Source organism: Opisthorchis viverrini (genome assembly GCF_000715545.1).
Source record: "Opisthorchis viverrini unplaced genomic scaffold opera_v5_127, whole genome shotgun sequence".
NCBI classification, from domain to species: domain Eukaryota; kingdom Metazoa; phylum Platyhelminthes; class Trematoda; order Opisthorchiida; family Opisthorchiidae; genus Opisthorchis; species Opisthorchis viverrini.
In genome coordinates, this window is record NW_008751785.1 from 396,868 (window position 1) to 420,387 (window position 23,520).

At 44.6% G+C, this 23,520-nt stretch overlaps 1 protein-coding gene across 1 annotated transcript in view; it reads right to left on the reverse strand.

Annotated features, from left to right (window-relative positions):
• The window catches only part of T265_06301 (hypothetical protein), a gene marked incomplete at both ends in the record, with an annotated part of 54,479 nt that overhangs the window by 30,098 nt on the left and 861 nt on the right, over positions 1-23,520 (reverse strand). Inside the window, one exon of the mRNA XM_009171528.1 lies at positions 10,884-11,027. Coding sequence (XP_009169792.1) covers positions 10,884-11,027 — 144 coding nt within the window. The remainder of the gene's footprint in view (positions 1-10,883; positions 11,028-23,520) is intronic.

A 23,520-nucleotide genomic window follows, 5' to 3' on the forward strand; every position in this document is an offset into this window, starting at 1 on the left:
AAGCGACAAACTTAATGATAAAAGAGCGCAAAAAACACGTATAAGCCTACAAAGTTTTCGAAAGCTCACATAGTGTTGGAACAAGGAGTCGATCCGAACAACGGATTTTGTGAACAAATGAGTTATGAACATGTAATAATAAAAAAATGCTCTGGAAGATGGTGCTGCATAAATGGAAGGTCACCAAAAGTCTAGTAGTTCAGAGGTCGCGGTTTTGAATTTCCCTAGATGATTCGTGATAAAGGTGAAACAGCTGCGCAGTACTCCTCCGCCTTCCGACCTACATCAAATATGGCGTCTCTATTGAAACTACTCCACTTCGAATTGCACTGAGATTAGCAAATCCACTGTCAACTCTTTTGGAATCGACAAAAGAATGTTATGGAAATCTGTTGACCAAATATCCCATGAGCATCAGTTTTTGTATACATCTCAAAAAACGTCTTGACCCGCTTTTCTGGCAAGCTCATCTTGGTATAATTTCCTGGATTATCTATAAATCTATTTATATTAAAAGAGCGTCTTTTTTACCCGAACGATTGTAACATCTTGTCGACAGGCCCAAGCAACCCCACCAACTTGTGATTATTTGTAGATGACCCAGAGGTAGAATAATAAGGTTGACGTTTGTCCAGAAAACCAATTCTACTACAACTTAACGACAAATCCAGAAGACATTTTTCGCACTTTTCAGTAAGTGACGCCGTTAAGATTAGAAAAATATTGACATGGAATTTTTAACTTCTCAAAAACTATAAGCCCTCATTAATGAGGCACCATAAATAACGGATACGTCATTATACTAATCTTCCAAAAAGGTTGAGCTTCAGCCATCCTGTTGTGAAGCACCCATTGTCAAATGAAACCGATCTTGAAATTCTTCTTATCGTCTTGCTTCGAGCAGGTTAGTTCTATAGTAACCAGATAAGCTCCCGCACAGAGACTAGTAATAGAAAATAGGACCGCTCGTCTAACGATGGGCGCATTCATTTTTTTATCGACTCAGAACTCTTCAACCGTCAGATAGGCGACATAATGTGAACCATGATGTGTATCATTAACAAAAATCCTTCCCCAAGTGTGAAGTTTCGGCATGATTTGATTCCTTTTACAGGTGACTAACGAGATGCGCGAAAGTAGAGTACGGAAAGATATGATGAAATCCTGCAGACGGCAAGTTGATTGGTGCTCATGAAAAACCGCTTGAAAATACTAACAGTGATAGCGCACACCGTCAGTTTACCGAGCATACCAGTGGGCTGTGGTCCAACCGCATCGAAGTTCCATTAACCACTGAAGTAAAGAGGCATTAGCTGAAACTTTGGGCGCTTGGGCTCCTTTGGTAACCGTAAAAGTCCCCCTGATGACCGATCATTGTACATCGCAGCAGCATCTCAGCTAAACCACCGAGCCTATTTAGCTTTTTGGAAGGGCAAACTACACAGGGATCTTACAAGTTGGTCCGTCATGCTGGCAGTAATCTAGTGTTTGTGAAGTATTGAAGTGGAGCTGGGGAAGTAACAACGAGCAACAGTGTTACCACCATACCCGGCTTCAGAGATACCGATAGCCGAAACCTGATAGATTTCACAGGTCTTGTGCGCCTAGAGACCACTTTTCTGACTAATAAAGCGGTATAGGTCGCACAGCCGCACACCCTACCACTGACAGACAAATGGACGTCACGTCGGCGCCGTGAGTGTCGGAGGTTGCCAAAAGCTGTCCTGGCCTCCTAGATTCAAGATGTAATCTCGTCCTCAGCTAGAACATCGGAACTTATGCAAATACCTGAGTGAACAAATTTATCTGCCACGTCGATTGGCTCATCTGCAAGCACGAGGTTTGGGTTTGATCCCACCGTCTTATAACAACACTTTACATTTTGCAGGTGTGAAGCGCACACCAAACTGTGTGGCAGAACGTCAGTATGGTCTTATTCCCAGTACACATAGGAGCGCCACTAGCAAACACACGGTCCGTCTATTGTGTTACGAAATATCCAAAGACACTATCAGCCAGACCCTGATATAGGTATTACGTGATTCATCCTTACCCGTTGATGTATACTGGCTCTGTTTTCTCAAAGCGTTTCATCGTTCATTGTTATATCAACTTTTCTCGTTTTAGCTCCCAATGCCAACGTTTTGGATGAATAAGGCCTATCTTCTGGGTCCTCAGTCATTTCCGTTTTTACTCTGATTGTCGCAGCAGTCCATCCCTCATCAGTGAATAGAGCGCGAATTTACTGACCAGAAGGTCCGTGGTGCGAACCCAACCATTGCATCTTGATTTCTCCTGTCTAGGCTTGGGTAACTCGTGCTTCCTTCAGGTGGCATGGCAGCTAGGCACCGAAAAGGTCTTACACCTGAACGATTATTTAGTAATTACTAACAGTTGTTATTATTATCAACAATTATTAACAACACAGCTGAACAATTTTATTTTTTCAATAACAAGCTGGTAGATATAAAGCAGCAGGTACACACAATGGAGTTACAATACAATGTTAGTCTGTGAATGGTGTTCTGTGTTACAGTCTCTGATGACGATGTGCACGACAGTGGGACCGACGTTTAACTACACCTTCTGTGATTAACCGGGCATGACTAAAACGAAGACAGGATTATTTCACAGCTGAAATCAACTTTTCATTGCACGATACTACGTGTAAGATTCGTAAGACCTGACAACCTACCCATTGGGCAGGTGAATTCTCAAAGCGTCATAGTTTCTTCTCGTACTTTAACACCAAAATTCGACACAGAGTTTAGCACCCATTTGCAAATTCACGTACTGCCAACGGGAGAATCGTTTCGACCTTTCAATGATGAAATTCATGGGGTCGCGTTTGGGTAGCCCATTCCGTTGGAGAATATAATTAGTCCGAAATTCAATTAATTCATTTTGAAATCTCATGTAGTCGCCATTTGAATTCCAACCACGGACATTCCGGTCAGTAAATTCGCGCTCTGACCACTGAGCCTTTTTCCTCCATCAAAGGTAATCATCACACAACACACTTGTCCCTCGCTTAAGATTTTACCTGTAGGGATCACGCACAGATGTTTTTGAAGGGACCTGTTCGTTGAAAAGAGCTTAAACGTGCCAATCACAAGTTTAGGAGCCTAATGAGGGCACCATCGACAAGAAAGACTGATGGGAAAATAAACAAGACCACCAGATGCCCGGCTGAAACATATGGAGGCACGGTTTCGTACAAAAATTGTTGGACAGAAAGGCAAGCCATGCCAAATGAATCTAAGGATACCTAGCAAGCAATAATTCTTATAGGATTAGATATCATGAGGAATAACCAGTTGCCTGTTTTAGCCTCTCTTAACTGACACATTAAGCCCAAGCATGTTCAAGTCGCTGAGCATGTGGGAGCTAGTTCAGGCAACACCCACATAACGAACTAACTATTTGCTTCAGTTCAGGTGATGCGTGCAAGGTGGAAGTATAACAGGCACAGTACCCTCAGTCGCATTCTAAATAGAATATCGCACCACAAACAGAAACGTCATACGCAAAACATGCAAAGTTTAAAAAGTTTACTCAATGGAAGAAGGCCATCTAGGTGGAATATAGGCTGGAGTTTTTCGAGGTCTACCAGGATCTGGCAAAGCCCGTGGAAAAAATTCAGTGTGCACCTCAGGCAGCAGGAAAGGAAACATACATATGTGTTGAACTGGGAGACAATAAGGGGATATATCAAACGGGTCCACAAACTTCAATCAAGGTGAACTGTCTGAAGTTACAAGTATAGAAGCATGGACATCCGAAAGTACCAAAATTCCCAAAATCCGGATGTGTGCTAGAAAAACTAACGATGGTCATTCATTGCGGTGGGGTTCCGATACGTGTAATTACCAGGTAGCCAAACTCCACAATACAATCATACAAAGCACGTACTAGGTTTGCTATACATAGTAACCTGTCTATAATGATAACGAAATAAAGGTTGAATTCGGTCGGAACAGAAGGGGAACAACTCCCAAGAACTAGATTAACTTGTCGTGTGCAAAGGTCATGCGTAACGGTACAGTCGTATTTGAGCACCATAGTTACAGAGAGCAGCTTTAGACGGAGAGGGCACTGTCTCACCTGTAAAGAGATTATTGCAACGTTTAGGAAACTTTCTAAAACAGTAAATCATACTAATCTTGCTATAAAAAGAGGCATGGACATAGGTTTGTAACTAATTTATTGACGGAGAGAGGAAAATCTATTTTCGCCACATTAAAACATCAAGTTTCAACCACCGACACAACTGATCTATGTCGATGAATGATAAAATGCAAAGTTCAACAAAAGCCCACATGGCTCAAAGGTTAAAAACAAAAATGCGACACAAATCAAGGAAACTGACCACCGACACAACTGATCTATGTCGATGAATGATAAAATGCAAAGTTCAACAAAAGCCCACATGGCTCAAAGGTTAAAAACAAAAATGCGACACAAATCAAAGGAAACTGATTCGGTCAAATTCCTACGCCAGATGAAAAATCAATTCATTTGTAGCAGATAGCAGTTGACCGACAACAGACCACCAGCACAGACAGGATAGCAACATCAGTCCAACGCGTGTTGTGCGTTTGCACGAATGTGCGGACGCCTGATCAGGCACACAAATGAGGGATCAGTTTAGTTGGTTGCTTCTGTAGTGCTGATGAGAGTTTGGTTAAAAACAAACATTCTACTGCCTACCGCGAATTAGCGCAAGCAGAGGGCGATAGGATATCGCGCGCACATGTAGGTAGTAGACAACAGATAAGCGACGAAGCCAAACGCCGAGCCGTCACTGTATGATAGGCCGACTGAGTCAAACACTCGGGAACCTACGACCTAGTGTAAGGAAAGCAGTGGATGCAGGAAACGGTCCCCGGGCTGGTAGGCAATGAGCTATTAGCGTGTGGACATAGGTTGACGATACTATGTACGATGCAAGCATAATGGAGAGTGAATAAGTTACAGCCACTAACAGATTTTGCCGTGATAGTGTGGAGCAAAGGCAACCATTAACATCAGCAGAGAGGAAAGGACTGAACGAAAGACTGAAATTCTGGATGATGAAGAAAAGATCTAAAACGTGACGCCGACCACAGCAATTCCCTACGATGAGATGTCCACACTCCATACTACCAACTAAGGTAGAACATAGACACTAGCCTCAACAGTGAAATAATCTCGGTTGATCAACGTTTGATATTGATGGAGAGAGTTTGAAGGTTGTACCGCAAGCTTCAAGTTATGCGTTTTCCCTAAATTTTCCGATGAATGAGAAATCAACTGTTGATCTTTTTATCCTCTTCTGCAAGCATAACAAACAATTCCGATAAATATGACTGTATGAAACACCCAAAAGCCATGTCATACCCACGTAGTAGAGTAACTAGGTTACTTTCGCACCACTGGCTCAATTCTCAAAACTGCATCCAGGGGAACGTCTCAAATACTCACGTGCTGTCCTTATGACGGTTTGTTATTTACAGCTATGTTTTCAGAGTAATGACATGCTTCGGTGACAGTAACTTTGACGCCAAAGAGCCCGATTCTCGTTAAAGTAAAAATCAATCGAACATGATAAGTCACAAGCATGCCCTTAATTGAATAAGGTCGGCTGATGCAGCTGTCCATTAGGATAGGTGTAGCGAGCTTGATTGTAGGAAACCTGAAAGTCTTAGGTAGTAAAACTAGTGTTACCATGTGGAAATGACTACAGCCGAACAGTTAGGAGAATGTCATGAAAATTTGTTGATACTGGAGCTAAATTACGATCAATACGATTTATAAGACATACCAAGACTCCTTTGGATGTGGATTACACCTGAAATTGTGCGAACAAACAGCCCAAGCTGGTGGCCGCGAGACACCATAACAAAATGCCCTACTGACTTCTCATAAACGGAACAGGTGGTTTGTTGCTCGCTCAGTGTGGACGTAGATGAGGTGACGATAAAACGAATGCCGTGAACTTCAATGAGGAAGCCGGTAATAACGGATGCAATACGCTATTTGGATTATCCATCGGTGGTATCACATGATCGCCCTGAAGAACATATATAATACGTAAACGAAACGGAGTAAAAGACACTTAGCTTCAACATATTTCGGCGCACAGCTATCTACAACCCGTCAGTAATACGAGTCTTTTCTGAAACAGGATTTCCAGAGTGACACTGGAACAGGAATACCGAAAAATGTAATCGGTCAGCATCGGTGTTGAACACTGGTGTTATGCTGTCGATGATGATGGTGATGATGAATAAAAAAAATCGTTCAGCCTAGCTGCCGTGCCAGTCGGAGGAAGCAGGAGGGCTGGGATACTGCCACGTTGCCCAAGCCTAGACAGAGGAAGTCGAGTGCCAGGTGTCGGGTACGAACCACGGACCTTCGGGTCGGTGAATTCACGCTCTAACCACTTGGGCCATCTCGCCCCAGTCAGCAGAGTTACGATTCAACAGAGCGATGTTTTACAGGTTGATGCGTCGGACGTGCTTATTTTGCTAATACACACTTGGATACATAAACCTGGTAAGACTCCTTGAACGATGGGCGCTGACGTTCGACGGAGGGGAGTAAACGATTCTGAACGTAGTTTTCTCATTCAAATGATGGCTAGGTTACAGTACACGACAGATGACACGGTGAACGACAGCGTTCACTGCATCAAAGTTTATGTAGTGGATGAGTAGAGTTAATGTACACATTGTTCAGAAGCACTGCTAAACGAATGAGTATGAAGTGGGAGGAAACCGTAACTTCCGAGTTCATCAGACGCAGTCAGAGTTGACAAGGTGTCTTCAGAGTGGTGGTCCGATACATCACGTTCACCTTTACTCAGAGATGATTAGTTGAATTTCTTCGGTGAATGAAAGGTGATAACGTTGACTGAAGCATTTCGATAGATCTGTTAAGGTAGATATCACGTTTTCCGTTCACCATCCGTTACAGTGCTCCTTCTGTCTAACTATCGATCTTCTGATACGATCGTCCGATCCATTGAGATCTTCAAATTTGGATAAAATCTTCATAAAGGAAGCTATTCACAAGGTTGCTGAAAACTCTTTGACAGCCCACGACCGGTTTCGTTTTTCTTGGGGCTTATTAGGTAGGCGTGGTCCCCGTCAACCTTATGTTCTACTTGAACCCAAATTGGACTGTTTTCGAGAAATACACTCACTTGCAAATCACTTTGGTTTTCACGAAAGACAACTGAATCTCTCGTTTATGAAGTCGTGTTAGCGAGTCCTGCGTTCATAAACGATTCTTTGGAAGTGCTTTCACTGTGTACTTACGGACTGTGGTGGCTAACTAAAATCTAATTTTCATTTTCTGCTTGAAGTTCTGATGTGTTCTGCAGAGTGCTTTCACGTCGTTATGATGCCAAAATGGAGAATGCTAGGACGGACAACAACGAGTTTATCAGATATCGTCCAACACCAACCACAACAGTACAATGATCGGAAGTTGTGAAGATTCCAGCCCACCAATCAACACCAGGAATCAATGGCAATCATGATCACAGCAATAGTCAATCGAACCGCAAACGGAACATTTGAGTTGTACAGTAGCCGCACAACAGAGCGACAGCCCTCTGAGATACCGAGGTCAAACAGGCAAGGTTATTTTTAAACTACCTGAGTAGGCTAAAAATTGAACCAACTATACTGTGCTACGATGGGTTATAGCGATCGCAACGAGCGAACTCGTTTGTGAAACAGTCCGCTCGGCTTTTCATTAGTCAAAGATGGCAACCGAAAAGTCACCTTGGTCATCCGATCGTCTCAACGACACAAGCTGGATGTCCAACCTTGGCTTGCCAATGTATGAAAATTGGGAATGCTGGGCAAGACGGAACACTATCGTGGATGTGTATGGGTTTGATAGAAGTCTAGTTTGGGATATTCGGGTTTCATGGCCGAGTTTATTTTTATCTGCCTTGGCTTTCATCTGGAGTATTTTGTCGTAATTGGTTATAGTGTGGGTGTTTGTGCATAAAAAAGCCAATCGCTGGTGGTGGGGATGCATTCGTTCTGTGATGCATTGAGCATGTTTTGTTAAAGCAGGAAACATAGGAAAAACTTGAAAATCGAGTTTTAAAGGTCTTGATGTTGAACTGAAAGCGTGAGTGAGCGACGATACTGATAAAAAGTATCTGCATGCCAATATGATACAGTACATGAGACCCTTAGTAATTAGTGACGTGAGGAGAAATCTCATTTATGCACAAGTATGGGACAGTCGGTTATTTAAGTTAGAACAAAATCAGTATAAAGAGCACTAAGAAATAGTGTACTGTAACCAGCAGAGCAAATTTGTACTAGGTTGTGGGAGCCGGGGACGCCCTGTTGAATGTTGGGAGCACTGTTTTCTACTCGAAATCGAACAGTAAGATAGTGAGATAAAAACATAGGATAAGTGGGCCACACCAAACTGTATGCACAGAGGAAAGAGTCTATCCGGGTAGATTGGATTTCGTCCGACAAATGGGACGACAGCAAGTCAACCAAAGCTATGTATGACAGCCAGCATGATCAAATACCTTATGCCCCAGTCGAAAATTAATGGAATGCGGGTAGTCACTCCACATGGCTCGTCCTAACCAGGACACGGGGCAGACGCGACTGGTGCTTAGTCATCCCCAGCTGTCAACATCAGCCCAAAGCACAGGCAGATGGGGACAGGCAATCATGTCCAAATTTAGCTATCAGTGACCCGACTAGTGTGCATGTGCGTGACGGAAGAAGGATGGGGTGCAAAATCGAACGAGAGTGGGTAGGAGTAATTAGAAGAAATTTCAGCCAAGAAGAGGTGTATTGATGCGGGCGGCTTTATATACTCTGAGGAAAGCGTCAGATAACAGGACTTAGAGCCTAGCAAGGTGCATAACTAAAAAATCAGTCCTTAAATCAAGAGTAATGACGGATCAAGCCAAAAGATGATAGCAGAGAGTCATAATTGTGGTATATGGTGTACACGGGGTACAAATGACCTGGATCATGAGAAAACGAGTGAGCGCTACAGGAGGTCCATAAGGATACGACAAGCAAGCACAAAATCTTTCTTGAGTGGACCTAGTTTTACTTTAATCGCACAATTGCAGAGGAGAGAAGAGACCAAAACTGCAAATCCACAAAACAAACCCAGAAAATAACAATGGTTTTCCGAAGTGATGCTTGGTGAGCTTATAAACTTGACGTGACAGATTGAAAATGGAATCTCCATGCGGGTACTAGAGCATAAAGACGATTAGAAAATGATATTGTTCCAGTGATGCTGCATAATCTGTAGGGCGTCGAGTATCTTGCGCTTAGCTAGAAACCTGGCTCGAAATTGCGGTCCATAAAGAGAGTAAATGAATGAGTGATGGAAGCTGTAGGTAGCTAAGACTGCTTGAAGCCGGCTTCGACTATATGGAGTAAGATAACTCCAGCCAAACCTGTAAATACTCTGAAACGAAGGTAAACTGACTTATGACTGATTGCCCACATTTATGAGCAGATAATGTATTCTCGTTGATCCAGATAGAAGCTGGGAATCAGGATAGCTCTCTCGGAACTGGACTGTTGCAAGAGAGTGCTGTGGATACAAATTGCACAAATCCCCTAACCACCTACAACTAGACAGAAACTACCCTAAACCTTTCTAAATGCTTAGCTGTCGGAGTCATGAAATTCCATCACATCGTTGATCTGATTTCACTGACTATAAGGCCATTTTTCACATACAGCCTTCTAATCCTGTCTAACAACAGCACAGCTCAAATGTTCCAAAGAGGTTCCAGTGCGTTTAATGAGTAGAGAATGCAGGAAAACTAAGATCGACATTTAAAAAAAATAAGAAGAGTAAGGTTTACAATTAGAAATATGCAACCTTATCGACTTCTAGATAATTTAGCTAATCACCATGAGAACACGTCTCCAACCAGTTCGTTTTTTTAATGAAGGCGCTGCAACCAGTAATGAAACCTGGCCTGCTCCAAAACAACAGCAAGCATCTTTCGTCGTTCCACTGAGCCTGATAGGATGCGTTGTACAACAACAATGCACACCCGGTGTGGCCGTAAAATTGATGTCAGGCCACGTATGCAGATTCTTTGTGTCGTATTATCATCGTCCGTTGTTTAAATAGCAGTAAGGAAAGTTGTTGCAGCACGTTGGGGTTGTAAACAAACTGGCATGGAACAGAGCGGGGATTTTTCCTTGAATTCCTTCAACTGGATGGTGTACTCAGCACTTGATCGATCATACTTAATCGAGCAGGCGTTCCGGGGACAGTTTCACTTACGAGCTTTCATTCACTGATCAATCTCAACCAGTTCAACCCATTTTTTGGGAGGCAGCCGACCTTTCCAAACTCGATCAATGAAAACTGCCCATTGAATTCAAGTTTTATTGCCCTCAACACGAACACAGTGTGTAGCGGAATTACATCCCTACCATCAGCGGAAAAATTGGTAAAGTATTTTCCGTCGAACGGTTAACGATGTGCATGAATTTGGTGAGCCCAGGTCGAGATGTCTCAATAAAAAACGGGAACCAATTAAAGTTGCCGGTAACGTAGCGGTCCATGGTATTGACGCATCAGTTGCGTGACAAGATACTTCTTCCGTCCATCAGTAACGGAAAATAAGACCTACTACATACCAAGTACTTGGGGCATAAAATGTTCGATCACACAGACCGGCCAAGGACTTATCAAATAGTGAAAACGGAGTAGGATTCCGAAAAACGAACATTTCATGTACCCATGAAAGGGCCAAGGTTTCGGGTTGAGGACGCCAAAGGCTCTGCAGATTGGGAAAGGCTTTGGCTATGTGACTCATGGGATGGGAAGCTGTGCTCTGTGTTTAGTCCAACGCTAGAACAAATGCTTACCAGAAGTTTTGTTGATATTGGATTCCGGCTGCAGCAACTGATCAGCCAGGTGTTGTGCACTTGGTAGAACTTTGTTTGGATGTGAGGCGATCAGATACTGAGCGAATTTTTGCAACTGGCTCCTGTCCATGCGCACAAGAGCATCTGTGAGAGAAAAGGAAAAATGGAGCACTCGTATGTTGATAGGGTCTGCTGTTCTATCAAAAGAAAACGGCAAAAACTTCCCACAATCAGCAAGTAAATTTGACTTAAAATGAGAACAAGAGGCATCAGTAAAACATCTCATCGTACCCTGTGAAACTCTTTTAAGCTACTCGGCAACCAATCTGCCCGTAGAAGTGTTTTTCAGTCGAAAAAGCATGAAGTTCACCTCCGATAGAGAAATAGCTGTACGTAGTGACCAAAGGGAGATTATAGAGCACAAGTCAAATGGAATAATTCATGTTGCATTCGAGTTACATGGAGGTCTTCGCTCATGGTCAGTACACATTTCGCATCAAGGCAAGCTTGGTCAATCGTATTACTACCAAGTGTACATAGCACATTTCACTCCGCCGAATGGAGTACTCGAAAGATTAGTGAATACTAGTCGTGTGAACAATACACGGGCCAAGCTATAGAATGATCCATCTAGCTTCGGTGTGAACTGGTTACACAAAACCGTAGGTGGGAGTGATGAGCTTTCCCGAGAGCTTGACCTTGGCAGATGGTTCAGTACATATCGCGTTGTGTCTGAGGACCACCTCAGAATAGGCAGCTTGAGTATAGGGAGTATGTTTGGGCCACAACAAGAGTCATAACACCAATCTGAAACTAGTCAACATAATCACATGTGAATGAAAGATATGATTACACGAAAAGTTATGATGATAAAGCAATTTAACTGGAACCGTTCCATGCAAACATAATAGCGTTCGCTGTTAACGACCAATAAGATGGCCTGATGCCATGAAACCACTGGTTGGGCACAGAACAATTACACGACTGAGGATAGATGAAATCGTAGGAATCCTGTCTAAAACAGGATTGATATTGTTACTATGGCAAAAACACATAGCTGCGCATGATTATATTGGACCATAGCTCTTAGGGAGAACAGACACCGTCTGACATACCGTACTTTCTGAATATCTGATCGCCGTCATGGTTATGAAAGGATCTGAGCAGCTGTTGGAAGCGTATGGTGGTGAAGAACCAGTATGGATGGCAATAATAACGATGATGACTAACTGTGGCCATTGGATGCTCCATCATGCCTGAGGCCATTGTCTTCTCGTAGTTAAAAGGACACAGTAACCTAATGAATGCTTCAACTGACATCTGCAAGGGAGACATGGCGAGGGAATTTCGTGGATCCAACCGAATAAGACAAAACGCTGCAAACTCCGGGTAACAAGTTGCCCATCTAAGTTGGTTCACACTAATGGAAACAGTCACGGACAAAATTGATCCAAACTTGCCAACAATTGCTGGACAGCACGCTGCCTAAGAGGTTTAAATACCGAGTATGCACGGCCGTTCGATGAAGGATAAAGATGATGCTTCGGACGCCGGGCTTTTTTTTGGAACAAGCAACGGCAGACAACCCCCCCCCCAACAAAAAAAGTCCAGTGACGCAAGTTTTTACCTTATCGAGGCTACTCAATTGGGCGCAAGGAGATCGTTCACATGATACCGTGCCGAACAGAGTCACATTACGAAGACGGTTGATCTGGTTAATAAGGTCAAACCATACAGCCACGGCAAGGGTTGCTCATGTACGTCAATAACAATTACCTCGTGTGGAAGAGTAGATTGTGAAGGAACAATTTTGTGCTAGCTATAACAGACGGCCAGAACAAGGAAGTACTGAGAACACAGGTTGTACTTTGGCCAGCTGGTATTCCAGCAGCAGATAAAAACAAGTCGCATATATGCTAAATCTAAGCAGAAACGGAAGTTGAGGTTATAAAGCACCAATGGAGTGATTCATAAATTCCACACGAAAGGTTACCCTAAATGAGGCCAAAAAGTGACCGGCTCAAACGAATCAGCGGCTGACCCCACTATCTTTTTCCGAGAACCATAAAATGACAAGGAGGGAAAGTAGTTAAAATTACATACAGCTCGTAGAAACAGCGCAACTGATGGTGTATTACAATTTGATGAGATTTACTACCCACCAGTGACGGCCATTAAAACGCACACAGAACTATCTTTAAACGCTTAGAACTGGTTCACAGAGCAAACGAGCGAGCGAGAAAGTATCGCTTCACGCAGAAGTCGTAAAAGCAAAGTTTATTGGTATTTTATGGCTAGATTGGAACGAAATGAGCTAACAACAACTAGCGAAAACAATACCGGTAGACTTTTGAAGTCTTAAGGCTGTGTGCCAAAATGAGATAAGGGCGGATGCAACTTGACTACTACACACAAAACCGGATCATTCCACAGTGACCACATGGGGATGACGAGGTTGGACGTGGATAAGATGAATTTGCGCAGTTATGGGCGGTGTCAACGACATCTCACAAGGATAACGTTAGAAAATATGTCGTAACCTTCACACCCTCATCTCCCCGGCGTAGCCAGATATGCCCATAAATGACCTTTGTTGAAGTGGGACGTGTGAAAATGTTAAGGATCCACCAGAAGTCGAAAAACAGGGGTCCAAGTCTTCGCACTTGAGACAGCTGAGTTTAGAGCCTGAGCTTCTTCTATTATCTCAACTTGAGCAACCAGAGCACGTATCGTCCCACTGCTCACTCTGGGCTGTGATAGCTGTGCGCTACGTCTGGAACATCTTTGAGTCCCATGAATCACAAATCAGTCAAAAGATTCGTTTTTTGGTAATACTGATCTGCACGAGCACCTAATTACATCCATACTAAAGGAACTAAGGAATGATACATCAGCGACATTTTCCTTGGATCTTGTGCCCGCATACCCAACATTAACGCAAAGCGAAAACCCGGTCAACAAACGAATTGTGCTGGGAAGATGTAATGAAGTAACTTTGCAACTTCCCACGCATAATGATGTTTTGGGCATCATCTTCTGCATGTTAAACGGACGCCCGATTGTCCATTTTGGTTGCTAATTAACCATCAATATGGGATAATAAAAACGCAATTGCAGTAACTAATGTATTCTGGAACGGATATATGTTGACAAATTTGTCTTCACTTTCCTAAGTCCCTTCCCCAAAATCAACTTCCAAAAGCATTCTATATCTATCTAAAATACCAACAACATCTCAATATCAACATCTCATTTACAGTGAAGTGGACAGCACCAACATGCAATATCTGAAACAAAAAATTAATGGAAATGCCAGATGATGGAAATGGTGATGCACTCGAACTGTTCATGTTCGTGACTTATTTTCAAGTTACAATGACATAGATTGGTTTTCGGAAAAATGATCAACAGCAATAAGTGACCATCACGACTTCACTCGACTTCAGCCACTTCAAGTTCAAGCTTGTTTCGAGCACTTACAGCGCTTGAAACAACATTACCTAAGGGCACAATAATCTGCTACTTTACCAACTTTTCGCAGTCGGCTATTGATTAGCACATCTGCCGTGTTAAGCGGAAAGAACACACAAGAAAGAGTTGTTAAAACCGATGATCATGAAAATATTATGTGCAAGACACTGAGTACAACTCCGTTAGAAGTGAAACAACGTGTGGAGATGCGATCATTGGGCGTGTCCAGATGTACACGCATCATCATCATCATCACTGACAGCATGACATCAGTGTTCAACACTGATGCTTCACTGCCGTACAACCATGACTTATTTGAAAGCCTTATTGTGAAGAAAAGAATAAAGGTGGATGGGGCAGGGACTTAGTGCTAGCTTAACACAATCATCCCGAGGTGCCCACACCTCCAGACATTCACTCAGGCAATCTGGACAGAAACTGACAACAAGAACGCCACTGACATCGGTTGGCAGCCATATCTTGTAGTGTCTCCAACCAGGCAGTGAGGATCACGCGGTCTCCATCCTGGAAGGCGAGTAGCACCGACTGACTTATTTGAAAGCCTTATTGTAAAGAAAAGAATAAAGGTGGATGGGGGAGGGACTTAGTGCTAGCTTAACACAATCATTCCGAGGTGCCTACACCTCCAGACATTCACTCAGGCAATCTGGACAGAAACTGACAACAAGAACGCCACTGACATCGGTTGGCAGCCATATCTTGTAGTGTCTCCAACCAGGCAGTGAGGATCACGCGGTCTCCATCCTGGAAGGCGAGTAGCACCGACAGATGTACACGCACACGGAAAGCAATATAGCTCAATCACTAGTAGTTCACTTATGATGTGCAGTGTAGCCTTTCCGGGCCAATTTGATAAAATCATCGATCTTCCACATTTCTAAAGTTACTCGTGCAAAGTGGAAGAGTGCTTACCAAACCACAATGGTGAATAACGTCCGTTTTTTGTAAGGCATACACCTTGTCGTTATGATAAGGCCTCGTTACCGCTATCATCCGGTGGGTCAAACCGACTGAAATTAAGTTCCTCAGGCTGCCCTCATACGAGGAAATCCACAAGGACGAAAAACAGCGAGCCTCCTTGTTGTACAAGGCAGTCTCGAGATAAAATCGAATTGATGGCCGTGACAGGAGTATGAGAACAGTAAGATGCTGGTTCCAAAAGACAAATATTTACATGTTTATGGAATCAGCATTTCTTTCTTGTCCCGAGGAAGGCCGGCCCAAAAAACCGCACACTCTAAGCACCCATACGATGATCATGGTCACAAGCCTATTACCCAGAACGGTCAAAAACGAACAAGTCTTTTTCACGAAGGGGCTCTTACTCTGCGTAGTAGCATCAAGAGTCAGGCGTCTATACCTTACACCTTATACACCGGACAGCCAAGCGATCAACTTGCTCCGGGAAGCGCGCACAGGAAAGCCCTAAAACAATGTCTTGCAGTTCGAACGTTTGAGAAGGGGACTGAGGAAAGAGTCCGCGAACGAAACTACCAATCCCCCCACTGCATCATGGGTCAAAAGTTTGATCAAGTAGGGTGACTCAAACAAACCCCCCTTCTTGGACCTGGGCGAGTTTCGCAGCTCTTCTAGCACAAAAAGAAGTCTACACACTTACAACTAAGTTTTCCCAACTCGTTTAGCTGTCAAACTTACGCCCACAAAGCCGACCAGTAGACTCCTAATGCGTTCAAAAGATCTGCCTGCAATCCCTGCAAAATGGGTAACAGCGACCCACTGTCCAGACTTTGCTTCGGCTTTAAATCTGCTGCACAATTACAAATCCCTATTTGTGTCACGAACCTAAAGCCGCTCTAGATGAACTTATAGTTCCAACGCTTCAATTTTCGAGTATATAATGACTGATACAATGGCCCGTGGGTCCTGGGGTTTTATTCAGCCCAAGGGATTATGGCGTCTTACTGGACTGCGTTCCAGTCATGATCAAGAAGCCGGCAATGGAATTGGCCGGGCATCCTTCGCAACACGACAGACAATTGTTATACAGTCGGGCACGACACGGAAACTAGTCACGTGTCACGCTCTGCAGTTTCTGATCATGCGTAAAAGGAATCACGTGAGTTCCACAGACCATGATTCTACCACACTCAAGGTAAGAGCAGCCGCTTTCATTTCGAGTACCCAAGTCAGTACATGCCGCCCGCAAATCTTAAGTCAACAGGGGTTTCTAGTGAAAAACACTGACTGAGTGAGTCACTCACATCATCGCCATCGTCAGCTGTAAAAACCGCGTACTTGCCGTGCATTGACTCTAGCTGCCAGCTTCTTACGTCGATGAGGTGAGGTAGATAGCTACGCATTGGTGGCGGCAGATGATATAATTAATGCATAAATACAGTGGAGTCAGTGGGCTTTTCATTGCAGCGCTATGCATTGAAGGCAACAGGTCAGATGCATGAGAACCCCGGATCGCGTAACTTGACCGTGTCTGACAATGTCTCTAACTATTGATGTGTTCAGTATCGGGTCCCCATCCAGGAGGACGGCGACGGCCAATGCATTCGAGTTTGCTGGTAATGGTTTCCATAATTCACTGTCAAGACAGCTGGACCTCCCCTGACCCGTTTCCACCCTTCAGATGGTTGTACGAAAAGAGCTCTTCGAGGAATTCGGCCAACTGGGATAAGGAACATGTGACCAAGCAAGCGCAACCTGTGCAATAAGATCATTTCATCCATCGTGGGCGAGTTACTTCTTCCGAAAATCATTCAACATACTTCGGAATTCCTGATCCGGTGTTCCCACCAGATTCGGGCAATGCTTCGAAGATATCGATGGTCAGGTCCAAAAAGAGCTACTCGATATCTGTGGGCTAATGCAATGGAGCATTTGGACTTCACAGATAGTAGGGGCTGGGAGTGTTCCATAATTTGAAGAGGAAAAATAAAGGGAGACAGCCCTGTCTGGCACCATTTGATGTAGTAAAAACATTCAGCTGTAGCACCTTTTCGATGCCCAACTGCCATGCCACGCGAAGGAAGCACGAGGGCTGGGATACTTTCAGGTTGCCCAAGCCTAGAGAGGCGAAGTCAAGGTGCATAGGTCGGATTCGAACCAGGAACCTTCCGTTCAGTGAATTCGCGCTCCAATCACTGAGCCATCTCGACTCTTTGACATAGTGAAATCAGGCGAAGCCTACCCGTAAACCTCCACACCTTCACGTGAGTTGGTGTACAGCGCATTAAGGAGGGTCAAGAGGGGAACAACTCTGCTCCTTAGACACCCCCCTAAGTTTTCTAGTTAGGAAGGACAACCACTGTTGATTGCTTGAAGCAGGGTCGCCGTCCTAGAATGTCAGAGAGTAAAAGTGCGACCGAGGAATCCTCTTGCAAAGGGGAAACCAGCTTGTTTTTCACGGATCTACCTTTCTGCGTCCAGTCAACCTTCGAAAGATAAAACTGGACAGTATATTCGTTATTAACATGCGAATGCCACGGTGTTTTCCACTGTTCACGTACCCATTTCTGAAGATCTAAATGACTTTCGAGCAAAAGTGGATGAACTGAAGCGACGTAGACCCTTGTTTTCAACGACAGGCTATTACATCTACCTCGGAGGTGCCTAAGTTGAAGGCTTTATCGACTCGAGCATTTATTTCGTCCGCAATGCTGCCATCCAGCCTGATACAACTACCGAGATAAAAAAACTATTCACTATCTGGTGGTTCTGATGTCATGATCAGCTTTCTTGGTGTGCGCGCCAAGTCTTGTGTTATTTTACAATTTGAAGGTGAAAGGCGTATACCAATACGCATGACAACTATTTAGATCGGTGTATTTTTTAACTGGATGGGATCTTAAACAAGTGGTGCAATGCCGTCCACATACCCCAATTCTTCAACGTCTTGGCCAGGAAAAACGTTTCTGCGATAACTAACTAAATTATGAAGTTGAAAAAATGGTAACAAAGGTCAACCCCAAAGAATACCACTTTTAGTTATGAACTCGCGAAGACTTCCACGCACCCCCAGCTGTTGGAGTATAAGGACTAGGGAAGTGTGAAGAAAACGTCTGGTACAGCTTTAAGAGGGAGACAGCCAAATGGCAGCGAGATCGACTGAGTCAAGCACTAATTCAGGTCTAAGAAGTCAGCCATTACTGACCATCTGTACGTGTGCCGATGATCGAGAGGCCGTAACGCATTGACGACCCGATGGAATCAGTTTGGTTATCACGACGACTCTATCACTCACGAGCGTCAGTAAGCCTTGGTAGGATGACCTCTGTTAGCAACTTCAAAGTGATGATAGCTAAACTGACACCCCGGTGATTTACACATTGAGATGTAACACTTCTTCGAAAAGGAATGATGGTAGATATCTACCACTCCCTTGGTATTTCGTTCATCTTCCATTTCGTCAAGGTGAACAAGTCCCTCTAATTGATTCGTAAAAATGTCAGAATGACAGTCAGGACCGGGATCTCGCTCTGCTTCGAAAGTTTCATTCCACCTGTTAGTCCCAAGCACTTCACCTCCCATTGCGGAACTGAAGTGTCCACTTGGAGTAAACGGTGAATAAACCGAACTGTCTTGGACTGTTTCCGGATGCATTACCACAGTAAAGTTCGTGCTTCGGAGGCATATGTAGGTTTTTAGAGGAAAAGGTAGGAGCAAGAAGGTCAGTTGGCCTGCCGAACAGAGTATGAACATTAGGTAGTGCAACTTTCGACATATTCCTTGAGCTTAATAAAACATTTTTGTTTTTTTATGGATACAGGGTCAGTAGTCGACTTTGAAATTATCGAGCCATTATGGGCGCTGTATTGCAGTTGGCAGTAAATGGGGCCGGTGAAGATCAATTAAGCCGCTGCTCCTATGTTCGGACAGACCTTATTCCTAGTTGCTAGATAGAACATGGTTTATTTGAGGCACATGTCCTTGAGCCTGACTAAAAACGGACCTATGAGGCAACAGACGTTAGGGGTTTCTTTAGGAACCCTGCTTAGAGTCAATAACGGCCAAACCAATTTGGCTGTGGGAGGCTTACCTAGTCGGAAGGTGCAGGTAGTAAGGCATAACTGTATGACTCTGAATGTGGTTGCGCAAAAGAGGTGCCTTCTGAGCAGCACTAGACTCTTCGGTTTTATCAAGTAATTAGACCATATTGAATAATGCGCCTGTGAACATGGTCAAACGCTGTGCGATCAGTGTGCAGTCTTTAGGACCAACCATCCCTTCCCCGGGAGAAGGCAGCATCGCTGTTTCCATAAACACGGACATGCTGGTTGCCTGAAACAGACAGTCTTCACACTCTTATTGAAGAGGACAGTACGACTTTACCACGAGACTGCCAGGCACTACGATTGCTCGTAGTACTGGGATTCGCCGTTCTTCGCTGGGTTATGGTAAATAATAGTAATTGTTCGGCTGTAATAGGCTTTCGGTGCCTAGCTAACATGCTATTGAAAACACGAGGGCTGAGTTAATGTCAGGTTGCCCAGGTCAAGATGTTGAGGCTGGGCTAGAACCACCGATCTCCAAGTCAGTAAGTTCCCACCATAACCACTGAGCAATCCCAAACTCAACGAACTGCTCCCGTTAGTGTTCCCGGTATGGTTGGTCCTTCAGGAATTAAGTTTTAGCCAGTATGTCCCACAGGATCATTGAAGCACCGAATCCCGATCACCAAAGGATGACGCCTTTAGGTGGGAGCAATTTCAGCAAGTCTTGTTAGTTTTGCTGCATCCAAACAGCTCGTCATCACCAGTACATTAGTTATTACGATAGTATTTGATCTACGGCAACGCTACATCATGACTCGACCGGTGTCAGCAGTAAAAGATTGTCAGTCACATTCAGGAGCTGACTGACTAAGCGGGAACAGGAAAATCGCATCTTAATCCCGTCAAACGCGATCTCATCGTGAGACAAGAACATGTGCCCCCTGAAAGTTTTTAACATTTACGTTTTTCTACCCGAGAGAAAACACCTCCCTTTACACTCCCACTGAAGACGACAATACGGCTTTAGACCATAATGTACTACGATTAGTTGTATTAAGGGGATTTGCTGCTTGTCTTATTGCTCCAGTTTGACCTTCCTGACAGAGCTGAATCTTGAAGAACGAAGTTGCACCCGCAGGATCATTACAACGCTAAAGACCGACCACCACGCCCAGGTCACAGCTACTCCTTGGGTTCCCAGAGGCATCTGGGAACAGATAACCCGACCGCAACAGACAGCATATCGCACTCTAGGGGGAACACTTACTTAAGGACGCACTCTGTTTGCCGTTGTGCCGTTCCACTCGGCCGGGTATAGAATGGAAACGTTGTAGAGGTCAGAAAAGGAACTTGTGAAAGCCCTATTTACAAAACTCAGTCCTTAGATGAGGGATGTCAGGATGGGACACTTAAGTTGTTAGAATTAACGAAATACATAATCATGCCACGTTGTCAACACCGGTCCTGCATCAGAGCTTCCCATGTGTAGTTGTCCATAGCCCCCACCAACAAAGTGAACATTTGTACCTCATACCTATTGTTCTCCAAGTAGTGCCTTCACTGATGTCCCTCTCCAACCCCTTCCCACCACATAAGCAAACGTCGCTTGGTCATTTAACTGTCAGCACTGACATTGTGATCCTTGCACACAATATGAATGCTTATGTAAGTCGTCAGAGATCCTTGGAATCACATTTAAGTGGTCGATTCGGAGTCCACGCTTGCCGCATAGACAACGGAGATTGACTGTTTCAGTTGTGTGCTGATCGCGGACGGTTTCTGGCAAGTACCAACTTTCAACATAAACGTTCAGACCGCGTAACCTGGCGACCACCAACTGCAAATCAACCTTGGACCCAGCTGGGCCATGTAGCCACGGTGGAGAGCCACAATTCAAGACTACCGTTCCTTCTGCAGCGCACCGCTCGAATTCGATCACGCCATGGTGCGTGTACGCCTGGCAGTTCGCTTCTCTTCAGGCCCTCACAAATCAGCAAGAAGCACGCCAATCCACTATTTTCGAAGCACTACCACAGCTCAACAGTACTGATCTGAGCTTATCCAACAAAGCTGCTCAGTGAACCAATACTGTGGTGGCAGTGAGCATGTGGAGGAAGCGTGGCAAAACGTGAAAGCAACTATCTTAGCGGCGTTCAATGCTGTTGGTTCGACTTCTCCAATTCGACCACAAGACCACTGGGTGTCGAGATCGCTATCCACGATCAATACCAGGAAATCCACACTAGCCGACGAGTACGACGCAAAATAGTGAAGAGCCTAAGGAAAGACCGAGAGATCTGGTGGACATTGAACACTCGGGAGATGGAGAACGCTTTTACTACCGGAAACAGCCGTGCCCTATATCAACTGATACGATCAACTGGCCCTAGGAAAGCAACGGTCAGCGAATTGATAAGTGAAAAAAGACGGCTCATTAGTTCACCCTTAAAAACGCCGACTGGAAAGATGGGCGAACACTTTAAGGAACAGTTCAGCTGCCCTCCTGCAATACAGCCTCTGGAGATAGTGCATACGGGCGAATAAAATGTAAACTTGAGAACTAAAGTACGAAATATCCATGCTAAAACGTGAGAAGACAGCAGGACATGACGGCCTCTGTCAAACCTTCTTCAAAGGCGGAGAATCCCTGGTGATAATAAGATAAGATAATCGTTCAGCTGCAGCACACTTTCGGTGCCTAGCTGCCATGCCACCCGAAGGAAGCAAGAGAGCTGGGATACTTCCAGGTTGCCCAAGCCTAGACAGGGGTAGTCGAGAAGCCTAGGTCGGGTTTGAACCACAGACCTTGTAATCAGCGAATCCGTGCTCCAACTAAGCCATCCTTGGTGACCAATCTGACAAAGCTCATTGGTGCTATAGGGAACGAAGAAAAGGTGCTTGCAGAATGGGGTATGTCAACAGTTATCCCTAGCTTTCAAAAGGGTATGCGGACGCTGTGTGAAAGCCACCGTGACATCGAAGGTCCTTTCAGGTTTTATCCTTCGAAGGTTGACTGGATAATAGAATATTGAATAAACCGTTCAGCTTTAACAACCTATCGGTACCTGGTTGCCCTAGCACCCGAAGGAAGCACGAGGGCTGAGATATTGCCAGGTTGCCCAAGCCCAAATAGAAGTCGAGATGCAGAGGTCGGGTAAGAACTACGGACCTCCAGGTCAGTAAATTCATACTCATCAGTGAACACACGGGGAGACAGATCCGTGAAAAACAAGCTGGATTCCATCCTGCGGCCGTGTGAAGGTCTACGGGAAGCTCTCGCCTGAGTCCACCACATAGAGTGGCGTCAGACAGGGCTGTCTTCTTTCACCCTTGCTCTTCAACTTCGTAACTGATACGATCATGGAAGACTCACTATCAGCCTCTAACGCCTGTGGAGTCGGAGTGCTCCCGGGAGCGTCCGCCCACAGATAGCGAGTACGCAGACGACATAGCTCTTCTCGGGTCTGACCCCGTGATAATGCGAACAATACTAAATAATTCCACCTCACTGTTTGGCATGCGCTTCACACCGACAAAGTGTTAAGTGCCACTGCAAGACTGGGCGGTCTCGCGACTTAAGCTTATGCTTGCAGATGAACCAATTGAGGTAGGAGACAAATTTATTTACCTGGGCAGCTTTATCATTGATGGTGGTCTCTCGCATTGCCATTGGGACAGGGAAGGCCAGAGCACCTTGTGTGAACCTGCGTCATCTGTTGCGTAGGCGTGACATCAGTTTAACCGTCAAGGATAGAGTTTAAATTGGTGCGGTGCGGATCAGAAACCTGGCCGCTGCGCACCGAGGAAGTCGGAAGACTTTTAGTGTTTGACCATCGACTTTACTTTCATATACTATTCTAGCGAAAGTAGTACGATTCATCAGCCTTAGTTCTTTGGGTTAAGCCACCCGCTTCTCCTCACTCAAACATATTAAGAACACACAAGAATAGGACATTAGTAAAACTCGACCAACAGTCTAGTTAGTCCTTAGCCAGGGCACTGGTCCGAAACCATTCAAAACAACTCTGTCTTCACGTGATTCACCACTCAGTACTACGCATATATGGCAGCCGATAGCCATTTGGGTAGCGTATACTCGAGACTATTCGGGAGCCGGCTAATCTTGTCTCAGGAGAGTTGTTAAGGGGTCAAATGAGCATTTAGATCCAACTCTCAACCAG